The sequence below is a fragment of the Oncorhynchus gorbuscha genome, linkage group LG14 (assembly GCF_021184085.1).
Source record: "Oncorhynchus gorbuscha isolate QuinsamMale2020 ecotype Even-year linkage group LG14, OgorEven_v1.0, whole genome shotgun sequence".
NCBI classification, from domain to species: domain Eukaryota; kingdom Metazoa; phylum Chordata; class Actinopteri; order Salmoniformes; family Salmonidae; genus Oncorhynchus; species Oncorhynchus gorbuscha.
In genome coordinates, this window is record NC_060186.1 from 29710041 (window position 1) to 29729827 (window position 19787).

Below are 19787 nucleotides of genomic sequence, written 5' to 3' on the forward strand. Positions count from 1 at the left end.
CATTGTCACCATGGCAACCTCTACCATAGGGCCTGCTCTGTTTTCCTGGAATGAAATGGTTAGGGATGGCAGTGTGGCTCAGCTGCCTCGTCGGGGTGTTGGACCCTGGCTTACCACTGTCACATATTACTCACAGAGAAGCACTTTGAAATGGAAACTGTTTGGTTGGGAAGTTCTTCACCAAAAATGTGGCACCTTCTTAGAATTATGTTACTCAGTTGCAGGATCCCTGCTTGCATTGTTTGCCTTCCCAGGTGGCTTTGTTTTGCATGACCTTGTCCAGGTACCCCACAGTGATCTAACACTGCGATCCCCATAGAGCTCAATTTTTAAGGTGCTACACATAGGATTTGCACACACAATTTTTGCATTAAATTATATTGTTTCACAGTAATACTTACCAGCCAGTGTACTGTTTGACTGTGATATTTGCCTATTGATTTCTACCGTTGGAGTGGTATCTGTTGTCAATCTAGGGGCAAAACGAAAGTTACTTTCGGTTTAGGTCCACCTGCTTCCACAGTGGTTTTTGTCCACCAGCTTCAAACAGCTGTTAAAACTATATTTGTTATTGGAAAGATATTTTGCGGGAATTTAGATGGTACAATGATTGCCTTAACTATTCAGTGCTTGTTTTCTCACATAAACTGAAATTGAGCGAACAGTGTAGAATTTTTGCAACCAGGAAATTTGTCATTTCCACTAAACACCGCCCCAAAGTCAGAACAACTTTCCCAGTTTGACAGCAGATGCCTCTCCGGCAGGATAAATCAATAGGTGAATATCACAGCCAATCACAACACTGGTGGGTAAGTAATACTGTGAAACACTATCATTCCACTATTTGCGCCAGATACGCTACATGACCAAAAGTATGTGGACAACCGCTCGTCGAACATCTCATTCCAAAGTCATGGACATTAATGTGGAGTTGGTCCCCCTTTTGCTGCTATAACAGTCTCCACTCTTCTGGGAAAGCTTTCCTCTAGATGTTGGAACATTGCTGCAGGGACTTGCTTCCATTCAGCCACAAGAGCATTAATGAAGTTGGGCACTGATTTTGGGCGATTCAGCCTTGCAGTCTTCTTTCCAATTCATCCCGATAACAGGAAAGGGCTTTCCCCAAACTGTTGCCACAAAGATGGAAGCACAGAATTGTGTTAAGATTTCCCTTCACTGGAAGTAAGGGGCCTAGCCCGAACCATCAAAAATAGACCCAGACCATTATTCCTCCTCCACTTAACTTTACAATTGCCATTATGCAAAACCCAGATTCGTCCGTCAGACTGCCAGCTGATGAAGCGCGATTCATCACTCCAAAGAACGCGTTTTCACTGCTCCAGAGTCCAATGGAGGCAAGCTTTACACCACCCCAGCTGACAGTTGGCATTGCGCATAGTGATCTTAGGCTTGTGTGTGGCTACTTGGCCATGGAAACCCATTTCATTAAGCTCAAACAGTTATTATTGACGTTGCTTCCAGAGACAGTTTGGAACTTCGTAGTGAGTGTTGCAACGGAGGACAGACAATGTTTTACGCACGACGTGGTGGTCCTGTTCTGTGGGCTTGTGTGGCTTACCACTTCGAGGCTGAGCCGCTGTTGCTCCTAGATGTTTACACTTCACAAATAACAGCACCTACAGTTGACCGGGGTAGCTCTAGCAGGGCAGAAATTTTACAAATTTTATTTTTGGAAAGGTGGCATTCCTATGACAGTGCCACGTTAGAAGTGACTGAGCTCTTCAGTAAGGCCATTCTATTGCAAATGTTTGTCTATGGAGATTGCATGGCTTTGTGCTCGATGTTATACACCTGTCAGCAACGAGTGTGGCTGAAATAGCTGAATCAGCTGTTTTTGAAGAGGTCCCCACATGCTTTTGTATATATAGTGTATGTATATTATGGACATTTTCTGAAATTACAATGCCATTTTTTGTGGAAAATCCTGTGTTGCACTTTCAACATTCTTTAATTTTTTGTTTTTCAGTTCGTAGCACAGTAACTGTGATAGGCTTGTACGGAGGGACGATCGAAGTGCCATGCAATAATGGAGCTGCCAAGCCAGAGGATCTTATCTTCACTAAATGGAAATATGTAAGTTGTCTTTTTACTGTCATTTGTCTCCCATTGTCTGTTCCAGTTACAGATGTAGGTCATCCAAAAGCTGAAGTCAAACAAACTGATTTTAAATCAGCACATTTAACACGCACACTTTCCACATGATTATTATCCAAGAGCACATGACAACAAGCGTAATGAATCATTAATGAGGTGGTCTAGACAGCGTCTGGAGACGGAACACGTTTATGGTGGTTGAAACCCTGTTCCACCCCCCAAAAAACTATTTAAAAAAACGGTCAAATCTCATATGTTGTAATTCAATCCAAGGCAATAACATACATATTGTTGATTTTTTTAAAATCCAAAGTCATTTTTTATACACCTATTTATATTGAGAAGTGGCTGTCCCAAACCCTAACTCCTAAAATTCATAATTGAGAATGAAGCAATTCAGTATTTTTTTTATTTCAATATTCTTTTTTTTTTATTTCAATAGAACATCTTGAGTTCATCTATTATTACATTGAATGATAATTATCTAATTAGTAGTATATTTTTTAAACACCTTTCTCAAAAGAATGCTTTCTCTGTGCTCTACTTTACTGTGCTGTACTCTACTTGAGTTTCTTACAATTGAAGAAAGGGCCGATGGACTCTTGAGACCACATCAATTTGGTATTTAACCTGTCATGGTCTCAACTCAGTGAGTCTGGGTTTGTATTTTGGGACCAAGGTCCTGGTATAAATCTTGGTCTTGAAGTGTTACAGATTCCGCGATAGAAATGTAAAGATAATTTCTGATTTAGCCGACATGCAGTGTTTATCATGAATGCACTCTGCCTTTAAATTTATTTGCGGATTAAATAAAGCCCCTAGCCCCTATGCTCTCTGAGTGCATTGTATGAGCAGTTCCAGCCCATAGGAATCCCCACCCAGTTTACTTTTAAATATTGGAAGACCTAAATGGCAATGTCTATGCCAAAAGTAATTATATCCATCTACAGTCAGGGAAAAAAGTATTTAATCCCCTGCTGATTTTGTATGTTTGCCCACTGACAAAGAAATGATCCGTCTATAATTTTAATGGTAGGTTTATTTGAACAGCGAGAGACAGAATAACAACAACAAAATCGAGAAAAACACATGTCAAAAATGTTGAACATTGATTTGCATTTTAATGAGGGAAATAAGTATTTGACCCCTCTGCAAAACATGACTTAGTACTTGGTGGCAAAACCCTTGTTGGCAATCAGAGGTCAGACATTTCTTGTAGTTGGCCATCAGGTTTGCACACATCGCAGGAGGGATTATGTCCAATATTCTCTTTGGAGATCTTCATCAAGTCATTAAGGTTTTGAGGCTGACATTTGACAAATCGAACCTTCAGCTCCCTCCACAGATTTTCTATGTGATTAAGGTCTGGAGACTAGCTAGGCCACTCCAGGACCTTAATGTGTTTCTTCTTGAGCCACTCCTTTGTTGCCTTGGCCGTGTGTTTTGGGTCATTGTCATGCTGGAATACTCATCCACGACCCATTTTCAATGCCCTGGCTGAGGGAAGGAGGTACTCACCCAAGATTTGATTGTTCCATCGTCCCTTTGATGCGGTGAAGTTGTCCTGTCCCCTTAGCAGAAAAACACCCCCAAAGCATAATGTTTCCACCTCCATGTTTGACGGTGGGGATGATGTTCTTGGGGTCATATAGGCAGCATTCCTCCTCCAAACACAGCGAGTTGAGTTGATGCCAAAGAGCTCCATTTTGGTCTCATCTGTTCACAACACTTTCACCCAGTTGTCACCCAGCTGATCCTCCTGTGTAGTTCTGGGCTGATTCCTCACCGTTCTCATGATAATTTTAACTCCACGAGGTGAGATCTGGCATGGAGCCCCAGGCCGAGGGAGATTGACAGTTATTTTGTGTTTCTTCCATTTGCGAATAATCGCACCAACTGTTGTTACCTTCTCACCAAGCTGCTTGGCGATGGTCTTGTAGCCCTTTGGAATCTGACTGTCTGTGAAGCATTTATTTGGGCTGCAATTTCTGAGGCTGGTAACTCTTAATGGTAACTCTTAATGAACTTATCCTCTGCAGCAGATGTAACTCTGGGTCTTCCTTTCCTGGGGCGGTCCTCATGAGAGACAGTTTCATCATAGCGCTTGATGATTTTGAGACTGTACTTTAAACTTTAAAAGTTCTTGAAATTTTTCAGATTGACTGACCTTCATGTTTTAAAGTAATGATGGACTGTCGTTTCTCTTTGCTTATTTGAGCTGTTCTTGCCATAATATGGACTTGGTCTTTTACCAAATAGGGCAATCTTCTGTATACCACCCCTACCTAACTGATTGGCTCAAACACATTAAAAAGGCAAGGTCTTCCACAAATGATCTTTTAACAAGGCACACCTGTTAATTGAAATGCATTCCATGTGACTCTCTCATGAAGCTGGTTGAGAGAATGCCAAGAGTGTGCAAAGCTGTCATCAAGGCAAAGGCTAGCTACTTTGAATAATCTCAAATATGACATATTTGTATGTGTTTAACAACTTTTTGGTTACTACATGATTCCATATGGGTTATTTTATAGCTTTGATGTCTTCACTATTATTCTACAATGTAGAAAATAGTAAACGTAAAAAAAAATAGAATGAGTAGGTGTCCAACTTTTGACTGGTACTGTACATAAAATACATTAAAACAATTACAGTGAAGGCTACTCTTGACTCAAGGTCAACACAAATCTGTCTCAAGATGAAAGTGTCTGATGAATTGCTGAAGTCTGACTGTGCAACTTAACGTGACGGTTCTCTGTGGCTTTGCTCAAATCAGAAGATGGATGACGGCACCTCCGGAGACCTCCTGGTTAAGCAGGCGCACAAGGAGCAGGCCCAGATCCAGGCCATGGACGGCTACAAGGACCGAGTGACCATCGCGGCCAACTCTAGCCTCATGATCCAAGGGGGTTCCCTGGTGGACCAGAGGACCTTCACCTGCATGGTTGTGTACGGCTCCAACCTGGACGAGCACCCTGTCGACGTCTTGGTCCACAGTAAGTAGTAGCTACATCTGGGTTATGTTCATTAGGTATAAAATAAAATGGATGTATCTTAAAGCTTCCCCTTGTTGTGGCGAGCTTGAGAAGCCTTTGAAAAGATTTAAAATAGTGGGTGGATTGAAATCAACATTTAATCTCAGACCTAAAGTGGAAGCTGTAATGACACTTAATGTAAAAACATGTCTCCCTAGGCACTGGATGATATATTCAAAGTCTAGAAAAGTTACAAACTTTTTGATGGAGATACACAGGTCCAAGGTTTCGCCTCACTTAGACAAACCTGTTCTCCCTTGGGAGGTCACTTCCACTTCGGGGATAGCCTATAGGTGCAGGCAGAAAAACCAAATATATACGATCCTGATCGAAACATTGTCTTATGTGTGTGTCTCAGTGAATCACAGGGGAGCATTACAGAGTTAGGGACATTACCTTTTTCAAGGGAACCTTCAGGCCTGGTTTCATGGGGTTGTCAGACACCACCCTGAAGGCAGGATGAGAGTGTATAGATGGATTTATTTCCATAGAGAAAATAGTACTAATTCTATGCAACTTGTTGTCATGTTGCCATATTGCCAACCAACCATAAGTCCAGCCTACGTCATCCACTCATTACACTATGTAGTAGTATTACTGGTTAAATTTGAGCATTGAGTAGAGCACTTACATTATTCACGGGTTCATTGTTTATCGTTTTTGCAGAGAAGCCGTTGCCACCACAGATAAAAGACAAAGCCAAAGAGCTGGAGAACGGCAAACTGACGTCGGTAAGTAGAACACATTTAACACAGAACATAGCAGACTTTTGCCCCAACTCACCAACTATAAATACTGAACAAAAATATCAACACAAGTGTTGGTCCCATGTTTCATGAGCTGAAATAAAAGATCCCAGAAATGTTCCATACGCACAAAAGCTTATTTCCCTAAAATGTAAACACATTTGTTTACATCTGTTAGTGAGCATTTCTCCTTTGCCAAGATAATCCATCGACCTGACAGGTGTGGCATATCCAGAAGCTGATTAAACAGCATGATCATTACACAGGTGCACCTTGTGCTGGGGACAATAAAAGGCCATTCTAAGATGTGCAGTTTTGTCACACAACACAGTGCTACAGATGTCTCAAGTTTTGAGTGAGCGTGTAATTGGCATGCTGACTGCAGGAATGTCCACCAGAGCTGTTGCCAGAGAATTTAATATTAATGTCTCTACCATAAGCTGCATCCAAAGTTGTTTTATTGAATAAGGCAGTACGCCCAACCGGCCTCACAACTGCAGACCACATGAAACCCCGCCAGCCCAGGGACCTCCACATCCAGCTTCTTCACCTACGGGATGGTCTGAGACCAGCCACCCGTCTCGCTGATGAAACTGGGTTTGCACAATCGAAACATTTCTACACAAACTGTAATGTGTGCTCTCCATCTGTTCTTGATCAGTACCCTTGCTGCAGTATTCTGTATGTTTTGCAGTTGACCAATGGCTTTCTTGAGTAGACCAGACAGGAGAGCATCATAGTAGTCAAGCCTGCTGTAATAAAACAGCATGGAGGAGCTTCTCTGTCAGCCTGAGAGAGAAACGGCCGCACCTAGGCAATGTTTCTCAGGTGGTAAAAAGCTATTTTGGTCACATTCCTAATGTGTGATTTGAAATGTAGTTCTAAAATAACACCTAGGTTTTTTACCTGGTGTTATCTTTATTGCCCGTGAATTAAAATGTGCTGCCAGATTCTCTCTCTGTGCTTTGGCTCCAACAATAAGTACCTCGGCTGTGTCTTGATTTAGCTGGAGGAAGTTGTGAGCCATCCATGTATTTAAATCACTCAAACAGTCTAATTCATCCGTGGAGCTAAAATCCTCAGGAGACACAGAAACGTAAAGTTGTGTATCATCTGCGTAGCAGTGAAAATCAATGCCGTGCTTTCTGATAACGCTGCCAAGGGGTAACATATATAAACTGAACAGTACCCAAACCAAAATCAAACCTTATGGAATGCCACATGTGATATGAATTTTCTCTGAGTTATGTTCACCACAGGTGACAAAAGACTCAACCTGTTAAATAGGTCCTAAGCCAATTTAGACCAACCCACCTCTCCAGTCTGTCCAGATGGACATCATGGTCAACCGTGTCAAATGCAGCACAAGGACATAGAGCTGTTTGGCATCTGTGTTGGCTTAAAGATAATTTATTACTTGTCTGTCTCTGTGCTGTGGTGGGCCTGAAAACCAGATTGGGAATTTTAAAAAATACAGTTGGCACGTAAAAAATAATTTTGCTGTATGAAAACCAATTTCTCCAGAATTTTGCTTAAGAATGGAAGGTTGGAGATTGGCTGAAAATTGCTAAGAGCTGAAGAATCAAGATTAATTTTCTTCAGAAGGGGTTTCAAGTTAGCAGTTTTTAGTGCTGTGGGCAAAGTGCCTGTGAACAGAGAATGATTAACAATAGCTTGCACTTATTTAGATATGTAACCACTGTTTTGAAGAAGGTGGTGGGGATCGGATCGAGAAGGCAGTTAGAAGGCTTACGTTGTGAATGTGATATCACTTTCCCCGAACATGTTTGTGTCAACCAGGGACAATAAATCCATAGTGCCTTTGCGTGGTAGGCTACGGCACAAATCATCAAACTTCTCATCGGGTCTTGCTTGACTGATACCCAGCATCATGTTTGTTATCTTATCTCTGAAATATGGGGTAGGATTTATCAGATCATCAATGGTCGAGAAGAGCACTCTCAAATGATTCTGATTAATAGTGATCAAGTTAGAAATGCCAGACGGGCTCATTTTTCTAATTGCCTTGTTATATATGCCAAGTTGCTCTCTCAGAATATGATAATGGTCCTGCAACTTTGACTCTATCCACTTCCTCTCTGTCTTGCCATTCATCCGCCGCCATCATCTCATGTTTCGGCATGATAATGCACAGAAAATGGCCCAGTTTTTAGCATGGCGTACATACTCACCAGGCATGTCACCCATTGAGCAGTCAATCAATCAATCAATCAAATGTATTTATAAAGACCTTTTTACATCAGCCGATGTCACAAAGTGCTGTACAGAAACCCAGCCTAAAATCCCAAACAGCAAGCAATGCAGATGTAGAAGCACGGTGGCTAGGAAAAACTCCCTAGAAAGGCCAGAACCTAGTAAGAAACCTAGAGAGGAACCAGGCTCTGAGGGGTGGCCAGTCCTCTCTGGCTGTGCCGGGTGGAGCTTATAACAGAACATGGCCAAGATGTTCAAACGTTCATAGTTGACCAGCAGGGTCAGATAATAATAATCAGTGGTTGTAGAGGTTGCAACAGGTCACCTCAGGAGTACACGTTAGTTGGTTTTTCATAGCCGATCATTCAGAGTTAGAGACCGCAGGTGCGGTAGAGAGAGAGTCCTAAACATCAGGTCCGGGACAAGGTAGCAAGTCCAGTGAACAGGTCAGGGTACCATAGGCGCAGTCAGAACAGTTGAAACTGGAGCAGCAGCACGACCAGGTGGACTGGGGACAGCAAGGAGTCATCAGGCCAGGTAGTCCTGAGGCATGGTCCTAGGGCTCAGGTCCTCCGAGAGAAGAGAGATAGAGAGAGAGAATTAGAGGGAGCATACTTAAATTCACACAGGACACCGGATAAGACATGAGAAATATTCCAGATATAACAGACTGACCCTAGTCCCCCGACACAAACTATTGCAGCATAAATACTGGAGGCTTAGACAGAAGGGGTTGGGAGACACTGTGGCCCCACCCGATGATACCCTCGGACAGGGCCAAAGGCAGGATATAACCCCACCCACTTTGCCAAGGCACAGCCCTCACACCACATGAAGAATATCTTTAACCACCAACCTACTATTCTGAGACAAGGCAGAGAATGACACACAAAGACCTCTCCCACAGCACAAACCAGAGGGGGGGCACCAACCCAGACAGGAAGATCACGTCAGTGACTCAACCCACTCAAGTGACGCACCCCTCTAGGGACGGCATGGAAGAGCACCAGTAAACCAGTGACTCAGCCCCTGTAATAGGGTTAGAGGCAGAGGATCTCACCAATTTGTAAGTCGCTCTGGATAAGAGCGTCTGCTAAATGACTTAAATGTAAATGTAAATGTGAGAGAGAGGAACTGGCCAGTCAGAGACAGCAAGGGCGGTTCGTCGCTCCAGTGCCTTTCCATTCACCTTCACACCCCTGGGCCAGACTACACTCAATCATAGGACCTACTGAAGAGATGAGTCTTCAATAAAGACTTAAAGGTTGAGACCGAGTCTGCGTCTCACATGGGTAAGCAGACCATTCCATAAAAATTGAGCTCTATAGGAGAAAGCCCTGCCTCCAGCTGTTTGCTTAGAAATTCTAGGGACAGTAAGGAGGCCTGCGTCTTGTGACCGTAGCGTACGTGTAGGTGTGTACGGCAGGACCAAATCGTAAAGATGGGTAGGAGCAAGCCCATGTAATGCTTTGTAGGTTAGCAATAAAACCTTGACATCAGCCCTCAACAGGAAGCCAGTGTAGGGAGGCTAGCACTGGAGTAATATGATCCAATCTTTTGGTTCAAGTCAAGATTCTAGCAGCTGTATTTATTTAGTGCTTTATCCGGGTAACAGGAAAGTAGAGCATTGCAGTAGTCTAATCTAGAAGTGACAAAAGCATGGATTAATTATTCTGCATAATTTTTGGACAAATGTTTGCAATGTTACGAAGATGGGAAAAAAGCTGTCCTTGAAATATTCTTTATGTTTGGCAAAAGAGAGATCAGGGTCCAGTGTAGCGCCAAGGTTTTATTTGAGATGACTGTACAACCATCAAGATTAATTGTCAGATCCAACAGAAGATCTCATTGTTTCTTGGGACCTAGAACTAGGGTCTCTGTTTTGTCCGAGTTTAAAAGTACAACATTTGCCACCATCCACTTCCTTATGTTTGAACAAAGGCTTCCAGGGAGGGCAATTTTGGGTCTTTCATCAAAATGTACAGCTGTGTATTATCCAAATAGCAGTGAAAGTTAACATTATGTTTCCGAATGACGTCACCAAGAGGTAAAATATATATTGAAAACAATAGTGGTCCTAAAACAGAACCTTGAGGAACATCGGAATTTACAGTTGATATGTCAGAACACAAATCATCCACAGAGACAAAATGCTATCTTTCTGACAGATAAGATCTAAACCAGGCCAGAACTTGTCCATGTAGACCAAGTGCAGTCTCAGTGCTATGATGGGTTCTAAAACCAGACTGAAGCGTTTTTGTATACATCGTCTTCAGGAAGGCAGTGAGTTGTTGCGCAACAGCTTCTTCAACATTTTTGGAGAGGAATGGGAGATTTGATATAGGCCAATAGTTTTTTATATTTTCTTGGTCAAGGTTTGGCTTTTTCAGGAGAGGCTTTATTACTGACACTTTTAGTGAGTTTGGTACACACCCGATGAATAGAGAGCCATTTATTACATTCAACATAGGAGGGCCAAGCACAGGAAGCAGCTCTTTCAATAATTTAGTTGGAATAAGGTCCAGTATGCAGCTTGAAGGTTTAGAGGCCAATACTATTTTCATCAATATGTCAAGAGATATAGTACTAAAACACTTGAGTGTCTCTCTTGATCCTAGGTCCTGGCAGTATTGTGCAGACTCAGGACAACTGAGCTTTGGAGAAATACGCATATTTAAAGAGGAGTCCGTAATTTGCCTTCTAATGATCATGATCTTTTCATCAAAGCAGTTCATGAATTTAACACTGCTGAAGTGAAAGCCACCCTCTCTTGGGGAATGCTGCTTTTTAGTTAGCTTTCCGACAGTGTCAATAATACATTTGGGATTGTTCTTATTCTCCTCAATTAAGTTGTAAAATTGGATGATGGAGCAGCAATGAGGGCTCTTCGGTACTGCACTGTACTGTCTTTTCAAGCTAGTCGGAAGACTTCCAGTTTGGTGTGGCGCCATTTCTGTTCCAATTTTCTGGAAGCTTCAGAGCTCTGGTATTTTCTGTATACCAGGGAGCTAGTTTCTTATGACAAATGTTTTTTGTTTTTAGGAAGCGACTGCATCTAGGGCATTACGCAAGGTTAAAATGAGTTCTTCAGTTAGGTGGTTAACTGATGTTTGTACTCCGATGTCCTTGGGTAGGTGGATGGAGTCTGGAAGGGCATCTAGGAATTGTTGGGTTGTCAGAGAATTTATAGCACAGCTTTTGATGATCCTTGGTTGAGGTCTGAGCAGATTATTTGTTGCAATTGCAAACATAATAAAATGGGGGTCGATAGTCCAGGATTATGAGGAAAAACATAAAGATCCACAATATTTATTCCACGGGACAAAACTAGGTCCAGAGTATGACTGTGGCGATGAGTAGGTCCTGTGACATTTTGGACAAAACCCACTGAGTCGATGATGGCTCCAAAAGCCTTTTGGAGAGGATCTGTGGACTTTTCCATGTGAATATTAAAGTCACCAAATAGTAGAATATTATCTGCCATGACTACAAGGTCCGATAGGAATTCAGGGAACTCAGTGAGGAACGCTGTATATGGCCCAGGAGGCCTGTAAACAGTAGCTATAAAAAGTGATTGAGTAGGATGCATAGATTTCATGACTAGAAGTTCAAAAGACGAAAATGCAGTCATTTAAAAAAAAAAATTTTTTTATTGAAAATTGCTATCATAAATGTTAGCAACACCACCTTTGCGGGATGCACAGAGGATATGGTCTCCTGGTGTAGGAGGAGAGGAGAGGCCTCACAGTAAATTCAACAGGCTTAAGCCATGTTTCAGTCAGGCCAATCACATCAAGATTATGATCAGTGATTAGGTCATTGACTATAACTGCCTTCAAAGTGATGGATCTAACATTACGTAGCCCTATTTTCAATAATGACAGGAATGGAGGAGGTCTTTATTCCAGTAAGATTGCTAAGGCAAACACCGCCATGTTTAGTTTTGCCCAACCTAGATTGAGGCACAGACACAGTCTCAATGGGGATAGCTGAGCTGACTACACTGACTGTGCTTGTGGGAGACTCCACTCAGTTGGCAGGCTGGCTAACTGCCTGCTGCCTGGCCTGCACCCTATTCCATTGTGGAGCTAGGGGAGTTAGAGCCCTGTTTATGTTCATAGATAAGATGAGAGCACCCCTCCAGCTAGGATGGAGTCCGTCACTCCTCAACAGGCCAGGCTTGGTCCTATTTGTGGGAAAGAGAAAGAGGGCCAATTATCTACAAATTCTATCTTTTGGGAGGGGCAGAAAACAGTTTTCAACCAGCGATTGAGTTGTGAGACTCTGCTGTAGAGCTCATCACTCCCCCTAACTGGGAGGGGGCCAGAGACAATTGCTCGATGCCGACACATCTTTCTAGGTGATTTACACGCTGAAGCTATGTTGAGCTTGGTGACCTCTGACTGTTTCATCCTAACATTGTTGGTGCCGGCGTGGATAACAATATCTCTATACTCTATACTTGCCAGTTTTAGGTTTAGCCAGCACCCTCTTCAGATTAGCCTTAACGTCGGTATCCCTGCCCCCTGGTAAACAGTGTATGATCGCTGGATGATTCATTTGAAGTCTAATACTGCGGGTAATGGAGTCACCAATGACTAGGGTGTTCAATTTGTCAGAGCTAATGGTGGGAGGCTCAGACCCCGTAACGGGAGGAGGAGAGACCAGAGAAGGCTCGGACTCTGACTCCGACTCATTGCTTAATGGGGAGAACCGGTAGAAAGTTTCTGTCGGCTGAATGAGCGACACAGGTTGAGCATTCCTACAGCATTTCCTTCCAGAAGCCATGAGAAAGTTGTCCGGCTGCGGGGACCGTGCGAGGGGATTTATACTACTAATCTGTACTGGAGGCACAGACGCTGTTTCATCCTTTCCTACACTGAAATTACCCTTGCCTAACGATTGCGTCTGAAGCTGGGCTTGCAGCACAGCTATCCTCGCCGTAAGGCGTTCGTTCTCCTGTATACTATGAGTACAGCGAATTAGAAGGCATCGTGTTAATGTTACTACTTAGTTTTGGAGGTCCTGACGAACCATGTCCAGATAAAGCATCCGGAATGAAAAAGTTGAATGAAAAAGGTTGAGCGAGGGGAAAAATAAAACATATAAAACGATAATTAAAAAGTTAAAACCGTAAAGTTGGCAGGTAGCAAAGAAACGTTAGCAACAAACCGCACAGCAGCACGTAAACAAGTTTACAAGTTGTGACCTGAAATGACAGAGACGGGAATACAATGGTGAGGCAGCAATTACACTTCCTGCAATTCTAGGACGAGCATGTTTGTGATGCTCTGGATTGACGTGTACGACAGCGTGTTCCAGTTCCCGCCAATATTTAAGAGGAGTGGGACAACATTCCTCAGACCACAATCAACAGCCCGATCAACTCTATGCGAAGGAGATGTGTCGTGCTGCTTGAGTCAATGATGGTCACATCAGATACTGACTGGTTTTCTGATCCACGTCCCTACCATTTATTAAAAGGTATATGTGACCAACAGATGCATATCTGTATTCCCAGTCTTGTGAAATCTATAGATTATGGCCTAATGAATGTATTTAAATTGACTGATATCCTTATATGAACTGTAACTCAGTAAAATCTTTGACATTTTTGCATGTTGCGTTTTATTTTTGTTCAGTGTAGATGTAAACTGTTGGGAGTCAATCCACCAGAATACAATGTACATTTCTTTTGGATCTCGAGTCGCCGTTTTTTATTACTATTCTCGCCTAACAATTGAAACATTATTGAAGAGCTTATTGCACTTTTGGTCTGTGTGTGTGGGAGGGGGAGAGCGGGAAAGACGTCTACGCTGATAACCCGTGAAAGGGATGAGGTGAGGCATGCGTGGTTCATACGCCAATCTAATTGCAGAAGTTAGAGTAAAAATAGGACTTTGAATGATGTGCAAATAGGTACTGCACTACGCAACATCGAATAAAAGAGATTGTCCTTTTGTCTAAGAAACTTGAGTGCCATAAGAATGCAATGAAATTGTAGTGCCTAGTTACTATGTCTGACAATAATAGATAATATTATAATGTGCGTATGTGCATGTGCCTGTGAGATTTGTGTCTGGTTTCAGTGGTGTTGGAGGTTTCCATTTGGTTGCGGAGGCTTACTGGTTCCAGTCTCTTTTTCGTTGTAGTTCCACTTCTTGCAGTGTTTGTATTAGCAGAGACAGGGATGGTATCCATGGAGAGGAATAGGTGGGGGGGACTCTGTTTTGAGAAAACGCCCACTGAGGTATGTCATGTTCAAAGGGCTCTCTCTCTCACGCTCTCTTTCTTTCACTTGCTTTCACACTCTCGTTCTCTCTTTCTCTCTCGCTCTCTCTAACATGCACATGCATACGGAACGGAGCGCCTTCTCAGACAGCTTACTTCGAGAGCAGCGAGTCACTTCAAAGCCAAAGCATTCCAGTTTCAGACTTGATATACGGTGTTACTGTGTGCGTGCGTGTCATCAAACGGTGACTGCCATGTGAGGGTTCGCAGCCTTGACTTATTGCTGTCTAAGAATGGTATCCAAGTGTCACAGAAGATGGAGATCCCCACTGCCCTGTATAATGTCTGTTATTTGTTAGTGTCTGGTTTGTGTGAGTGTGGGTTTCTTTAGGACAGACAGACACATTAATGAAGTTGTGAACAGCAGCTCTGCCACCAGTGGTGGGAGGGGGGGGTGGCATGATGTATTGTAGCAGGATGATTTCCTAGGGCCTTGTCCATTCTCTGCTGTTGACGGCCTGCCCAGTGGGGCCCCCGCTTCCATCCTTCTGCCTCGCTCCTCTGGAGGGGGGTTCGATTCCTCATGCCACCCCACACGCCCGAAACTATGCATCATCCGACATACCAACACCGCCTGTGGCTCACACCGCCTGCAAATACTCTTCGACCCACTTTGAGCTTTATCCCCCTGCCTAGCGGATGCACACACACACACACATATGGTTGCCTCCACATCACCTAATCGTGTCACATCTTTATTGATGAGGCTCACGCTTTTCCTGTGATGGACTTTTTGCGCTTGCATTTTTCTCCATACGATCCAGGTTGGCAGTGTTTGTTGGGGATGCGTTGCTAAAATAAGGCCTCTGCAGTCCGGTGCCAACTGTCACGGTGGAACTTTTAGAACCTTCATGGTTAGATCGGAGCTAGCTGTACCTGTCAGGTATACAGCCCATCCCATTTCTAGGAAATGACAGGCCACTTTCTTCCAAAATGGAATGTTATAGTAGGGGAGTCGATCAAAAGAGTAATCACAGCCTTATGTTGTCATGATAACGATAAGGATTGTTATTATAGATCTACAGTGAGCTCCAAAAGTATTGGGACAGTGACTATTTGTTTTGGATTTGGCTGTAATCCAGCATTTTGGATTTGTCAGCTTTCATTTGAAGTTATTGTCTTACATCGGATGAACCTTTAAGAAATGACAGCACTTTTTGCCCATCGTCCCCCTCATTTTAAGGGACTCATTGTATGTGTATTAAAGTAGTAAAACCTTTATATATCATAAGTAAAAAAAAATGCTACTCTCCCCTGTCATTGTAATGGTGAGAGGTTAGCATGTCTTGGGCATGATATTTGTGCGTCTAACTTTCTCTCTCATTATTATTCATGATTCATTGAGGATTATCCGTAATCATGGTAGCATCCACATTAATGTAGAAGTGTTTCGAAAACATATTCTTATTTACAATGAAAGTGACTCCAAAATGGCACAAAAGATGATTTACCTTTCTATTCTATTGGGCACAAAATAAACTGAAACACAACCAAAACAAACAGGAATGGCATCCAACACATTTTTAGAGTAACAAGCTTGATGCGTGCTATCAATATGGGATCAAATACTTCACTTTTTATTACACATATAAGTGAATTTGTCCCAATACTCTAAAAGAGCTGTACATTTCTAAGCGGTTCACCCGATATGGATGAAAAAATCCTCGAATTAAAGCTGACAATCTGCACTTTAATGAGTGGCACAGCTGTCTAAGGCACTGCATCTCAGAGGTGTCACTACAGATCCTGGTTCGATTCCAGGCTGTATTACAACCGGCCGTGATTGGGGATCCGGGTTAGGGTTTGGCCGGAGTAGGCCGTTATTTTAAGTAAGACTTTGTTCTTAACTGACTAGCCTAGTTAAATAAAGGTTAAATCATTTTAAAAATGTTGTTTACCTCATAGTCATTGTATAATTTAAAATCTAAGGTTCTGGAGTACAGAGCCAAGACAACAACAACAAAATTCACTGTCCCAGTACTTTTGGAGCTCACTGTATAAATGCATACAGTCATAATCAACATTCCTACTGTGGTCGATTACCAGGAAATGTTCCAAAGTACTTCAAACATTTCAATGGGCAGATACACAGGTTCTACACAGGTATATGCAGATTATAGACTGATATAACAACCATATAACGTGGAAAGAATCTGGCTATCTGGACCAATGACTCAGCTTTTTATCAGTGTGGTAGGAAATGACACATGACACCAGTATTTAAAAGGCACTAGTCTCCTTTGTTCTCTCGGTTTCTCTAGTCATGCCCCTGAATGCTGTTTACTCTGACCGTCATACAGTAACCACTGGGCTCCAGGAATAGAGATTCAGCAATGAACTCTCGTGCATCCATATATAGACTGTACACTTTCACTTTAGTATCTTAGGGCTGGTTCCCCGGCCTTGTCCTGGATTAAAAAGCATTCTCAATCTCCAAAAGATCTCCAAAATAATCTGTGTCTAGGGAACGAGTTCTTAATAACGGAGCTGCTTTTGGTTTGATTTGTTATGTTGTTTTTTTGTCTCTTTCAGCTAGGCGTGTGTACGGCCGCAGATGCAAACCCTGCCGCCGCAATCATGTGGTCCAAAAACGGCAAGCTGCTGGTGGCTGATGGAAAGAGTATGTCATCACGTCTTGTCCCACCAACAGCCGCACAAACAGTTAAACAACAGTCAGACAACAGTCTTTGAATCTTTGTTTTCATTTCAACAACTCCCTACTTGTGACACCTTTTGCTAGATTTATGTAGAAATATCCACCGGGGCTGATTTGCTTGATCCTTTCTTGCTGCAGCTTTCTGCTCCTCTGATTGTAGTATCTTTAAAACATCTGTTTAACCTTTCAATTATTTCTGGTACCAGTGTGACCTAAATAATTGTCGCCCCATTTCCAAACTCTCTTGCCTAGTAAAGATTCTAGAATCCTTGGTAAATACTTAACTTAGATCCTTTTTAACTACGAAATGTAATCTAAATGTACACCAGTCAGGTTTCAGACCATTTCATAGCACCATCTCGGCGGCTACTTTGGTTTAAAATGGTGTTCTTAATTGTTTGGATAAGAAGAATCACTGTGCAGCCCTTTTTATTGACCCGTCTAAAGCCTTCGACTCTGTGTATCACAAATGACTTATTTCTTAATTCTGGACATAACAAAGGGTGTCATACAGGGATGTGGTGTATGATATTGCCCCCACAGCTGACCAGGCTCTGTCAAAGCCTTTTGTTGAACTGAAATTGGTACTTAATGCAGGTAAACCCAAGTATATGTTATTTTCCAAATCACAAACATTTATCTGATGATTTATGCATGACAGTGCTTTCAGAAAGTATTCACACCCATTTACTTTTTCAAAATGGTGTTGTGTTACAGCCTGAATTTTAAAATGGATTAAATTTCATTTTTTTTGTCACTGGCCTACACACAATACCCCACCCCATAATGTCAAACTGGAGTCATGTTTTTAGAAACTTAAAAAAATTCATCACAAATGAAAAGCTGACATGTCTTGAGTCAATAAGTATTCAATCCCTTTGTCCTGAAATTATTTAGGCTTGCCATAACAAACTATGTAAATAGCTTGCATGGACTCACTGTGTGCAATAATAGTGTTTTAACATAGGCAAATGCCTATGTTAAAACTATCTGTAAGGTCTGTAAGGTCCATCATTCGAGCAGTGCATTTCAACACAGATTCAGCCACATCGACCGGGGAGGTTTTCCAATGCCTGGCAAAGAAGGGCACCTATTGGTGGAGAGGTAAAAAAAAAAAAATGTTTTATAAAAAAAACAGACATTGGATAAACCTTTGAGCATGGTGAAGTTATTAATTTCACTTTGGATGGTGTATTAATACACCCACTCACTACAAAGATATAGGCGTCCTTCCTAACTCAGTTGCCGGAGAGAAAGGAAACTGCTCAGGGACTTCACCATGAGGCCAATGCTGACATTAAAAAAGTTACAGAGTTTAATAGCTGTGATAGGAGAAAACTGAGGATTTATCAACAACATTGTAGTTACTCAACACTAACCTAATTGACAGAGTGGGAAGAAGTAAGCCTGTAAAAAATGTAAATATTCCAAAAGTAATAGTAATAGTGCAAAGAAAATTGCCAATGAACTTTTTGTCTTGAAAAGTATTATGTTTGGGCAAATACAATACAACATATTACTGAGTACCATTCTCCATATTTTCAAGCATAGTGGTGGCTGCATCATGTTATGGGTATGCTTGTAATCGTTAAGGACTGGGGAGTTTTTCAGGACAAAAAATGAACGTAATGTAGCTAAACACAGGCAAAATCATAGGGGAAAACCTGGTTGAGTATGCTTTCCACCAGAAACTGAGAGATGTAAATAACCTACAACACAAGGCCAAATCTACACTAGATTTGCTTACCAAGAAGACAGTGAATGTGGCTGAGTTTTGAGTTAATTCTACTTGAAAATCTATGGCAAGACCAGAACGTTGTCTAGCAATGATCAACAAACAATTTGACAGAGCTTTTGAAAAGTATAATGGACAAATGTTGCACAATCCAAGTATGGAAAGCTCTTATAGACTTACCTCTAAATATTCACAGCTTTAATCACTGCTTCTATAAAGTATTGACAGGGGTGTGAATAATTATGTAAATTTGATTTTTGTATTTAATTTCCAATACATCTGCAAACATTACAAACAAATGTGTTTTCACTGTCATTATGGGGTATTGTTTGTAGATGGGTGATGGGTGCTTTAATTCATTTTGAATTCAGGCTGTAGCACAACAAAATGAGTCAAGGGGTATGAATACTTTCCGAAGGCATCATACGTACACTGAACAAAAATATAAACTCAACATGTAGTGTTGGTCCCAGGTTTCATGAGCTGAAATAAAAGATAGCAGAAATTTTCCATACACACAAAAAGCTTATTTCTCTCAAATTCTGTGCATGCGGCAGGTAGCCTAGTGGTTAGATCATTGGACTAGTAACTGAAAGGTTGCAAGATCAAATCTCCGAGCTGAGAAGCTAAAAATCTGTTGTTTTGCCCCTAAACAAGGCAGTTAACACAATGTTCCTAGGCTATCATTGAAAATAAATAATAATAATAAATAATAATTTTAAAAAATGTACATCCCTGATAGGGTGAATTTCTCCGTTGCCAAGATAATCCATCAACCTGACAGGTGTGGTGTATCAAGAAGCTGATTAAACAGCATGATTATTAAACGGGTTCACCTTGTGCTGGCCACTCTAAAATGTGCAGTTTTGTATTATAACACAATGCCACAGATGTCTCAAGTTTTGAGGGAGTGTGCAGTTGGCATGCTGACTGCAGGCTGGATCACAACCTGCTGTGATCGGGAGTCCCATAGGGTGGCACACAATTGGCCCAGC

General features: G+C 42.0%; 1 protein-coding gene across 1 annotated transcript in view; it reads left to right on the forward strand.

Annotated features, from left to right (window-relative positions):
• alcama (activated leukocyte cell adhesion molecule a) overlaps positions 1-19787 on the forward strand; it is a 69036-nt gene that overhangs the window by 26748 nt on the left and 22501 nt on the right. The window contains exons 2-5 of the mRNA XM_046297738.1: positions 1988-2094; positions 4892-5111; positions 5817-5881; positions 16934-17021. Of these exons, the coding sequence (XP_046153694.1) occupies positions 1988-2094; positions 4892-5111; positions 5817-5881; positions 16934-17021 (480 nt within the window). The remainder of the gene's footprint in view (positions 1-1987; positions 2095-4891; positions 5112-5816; positions 5882-16933; positions 17022-19787) is intronic.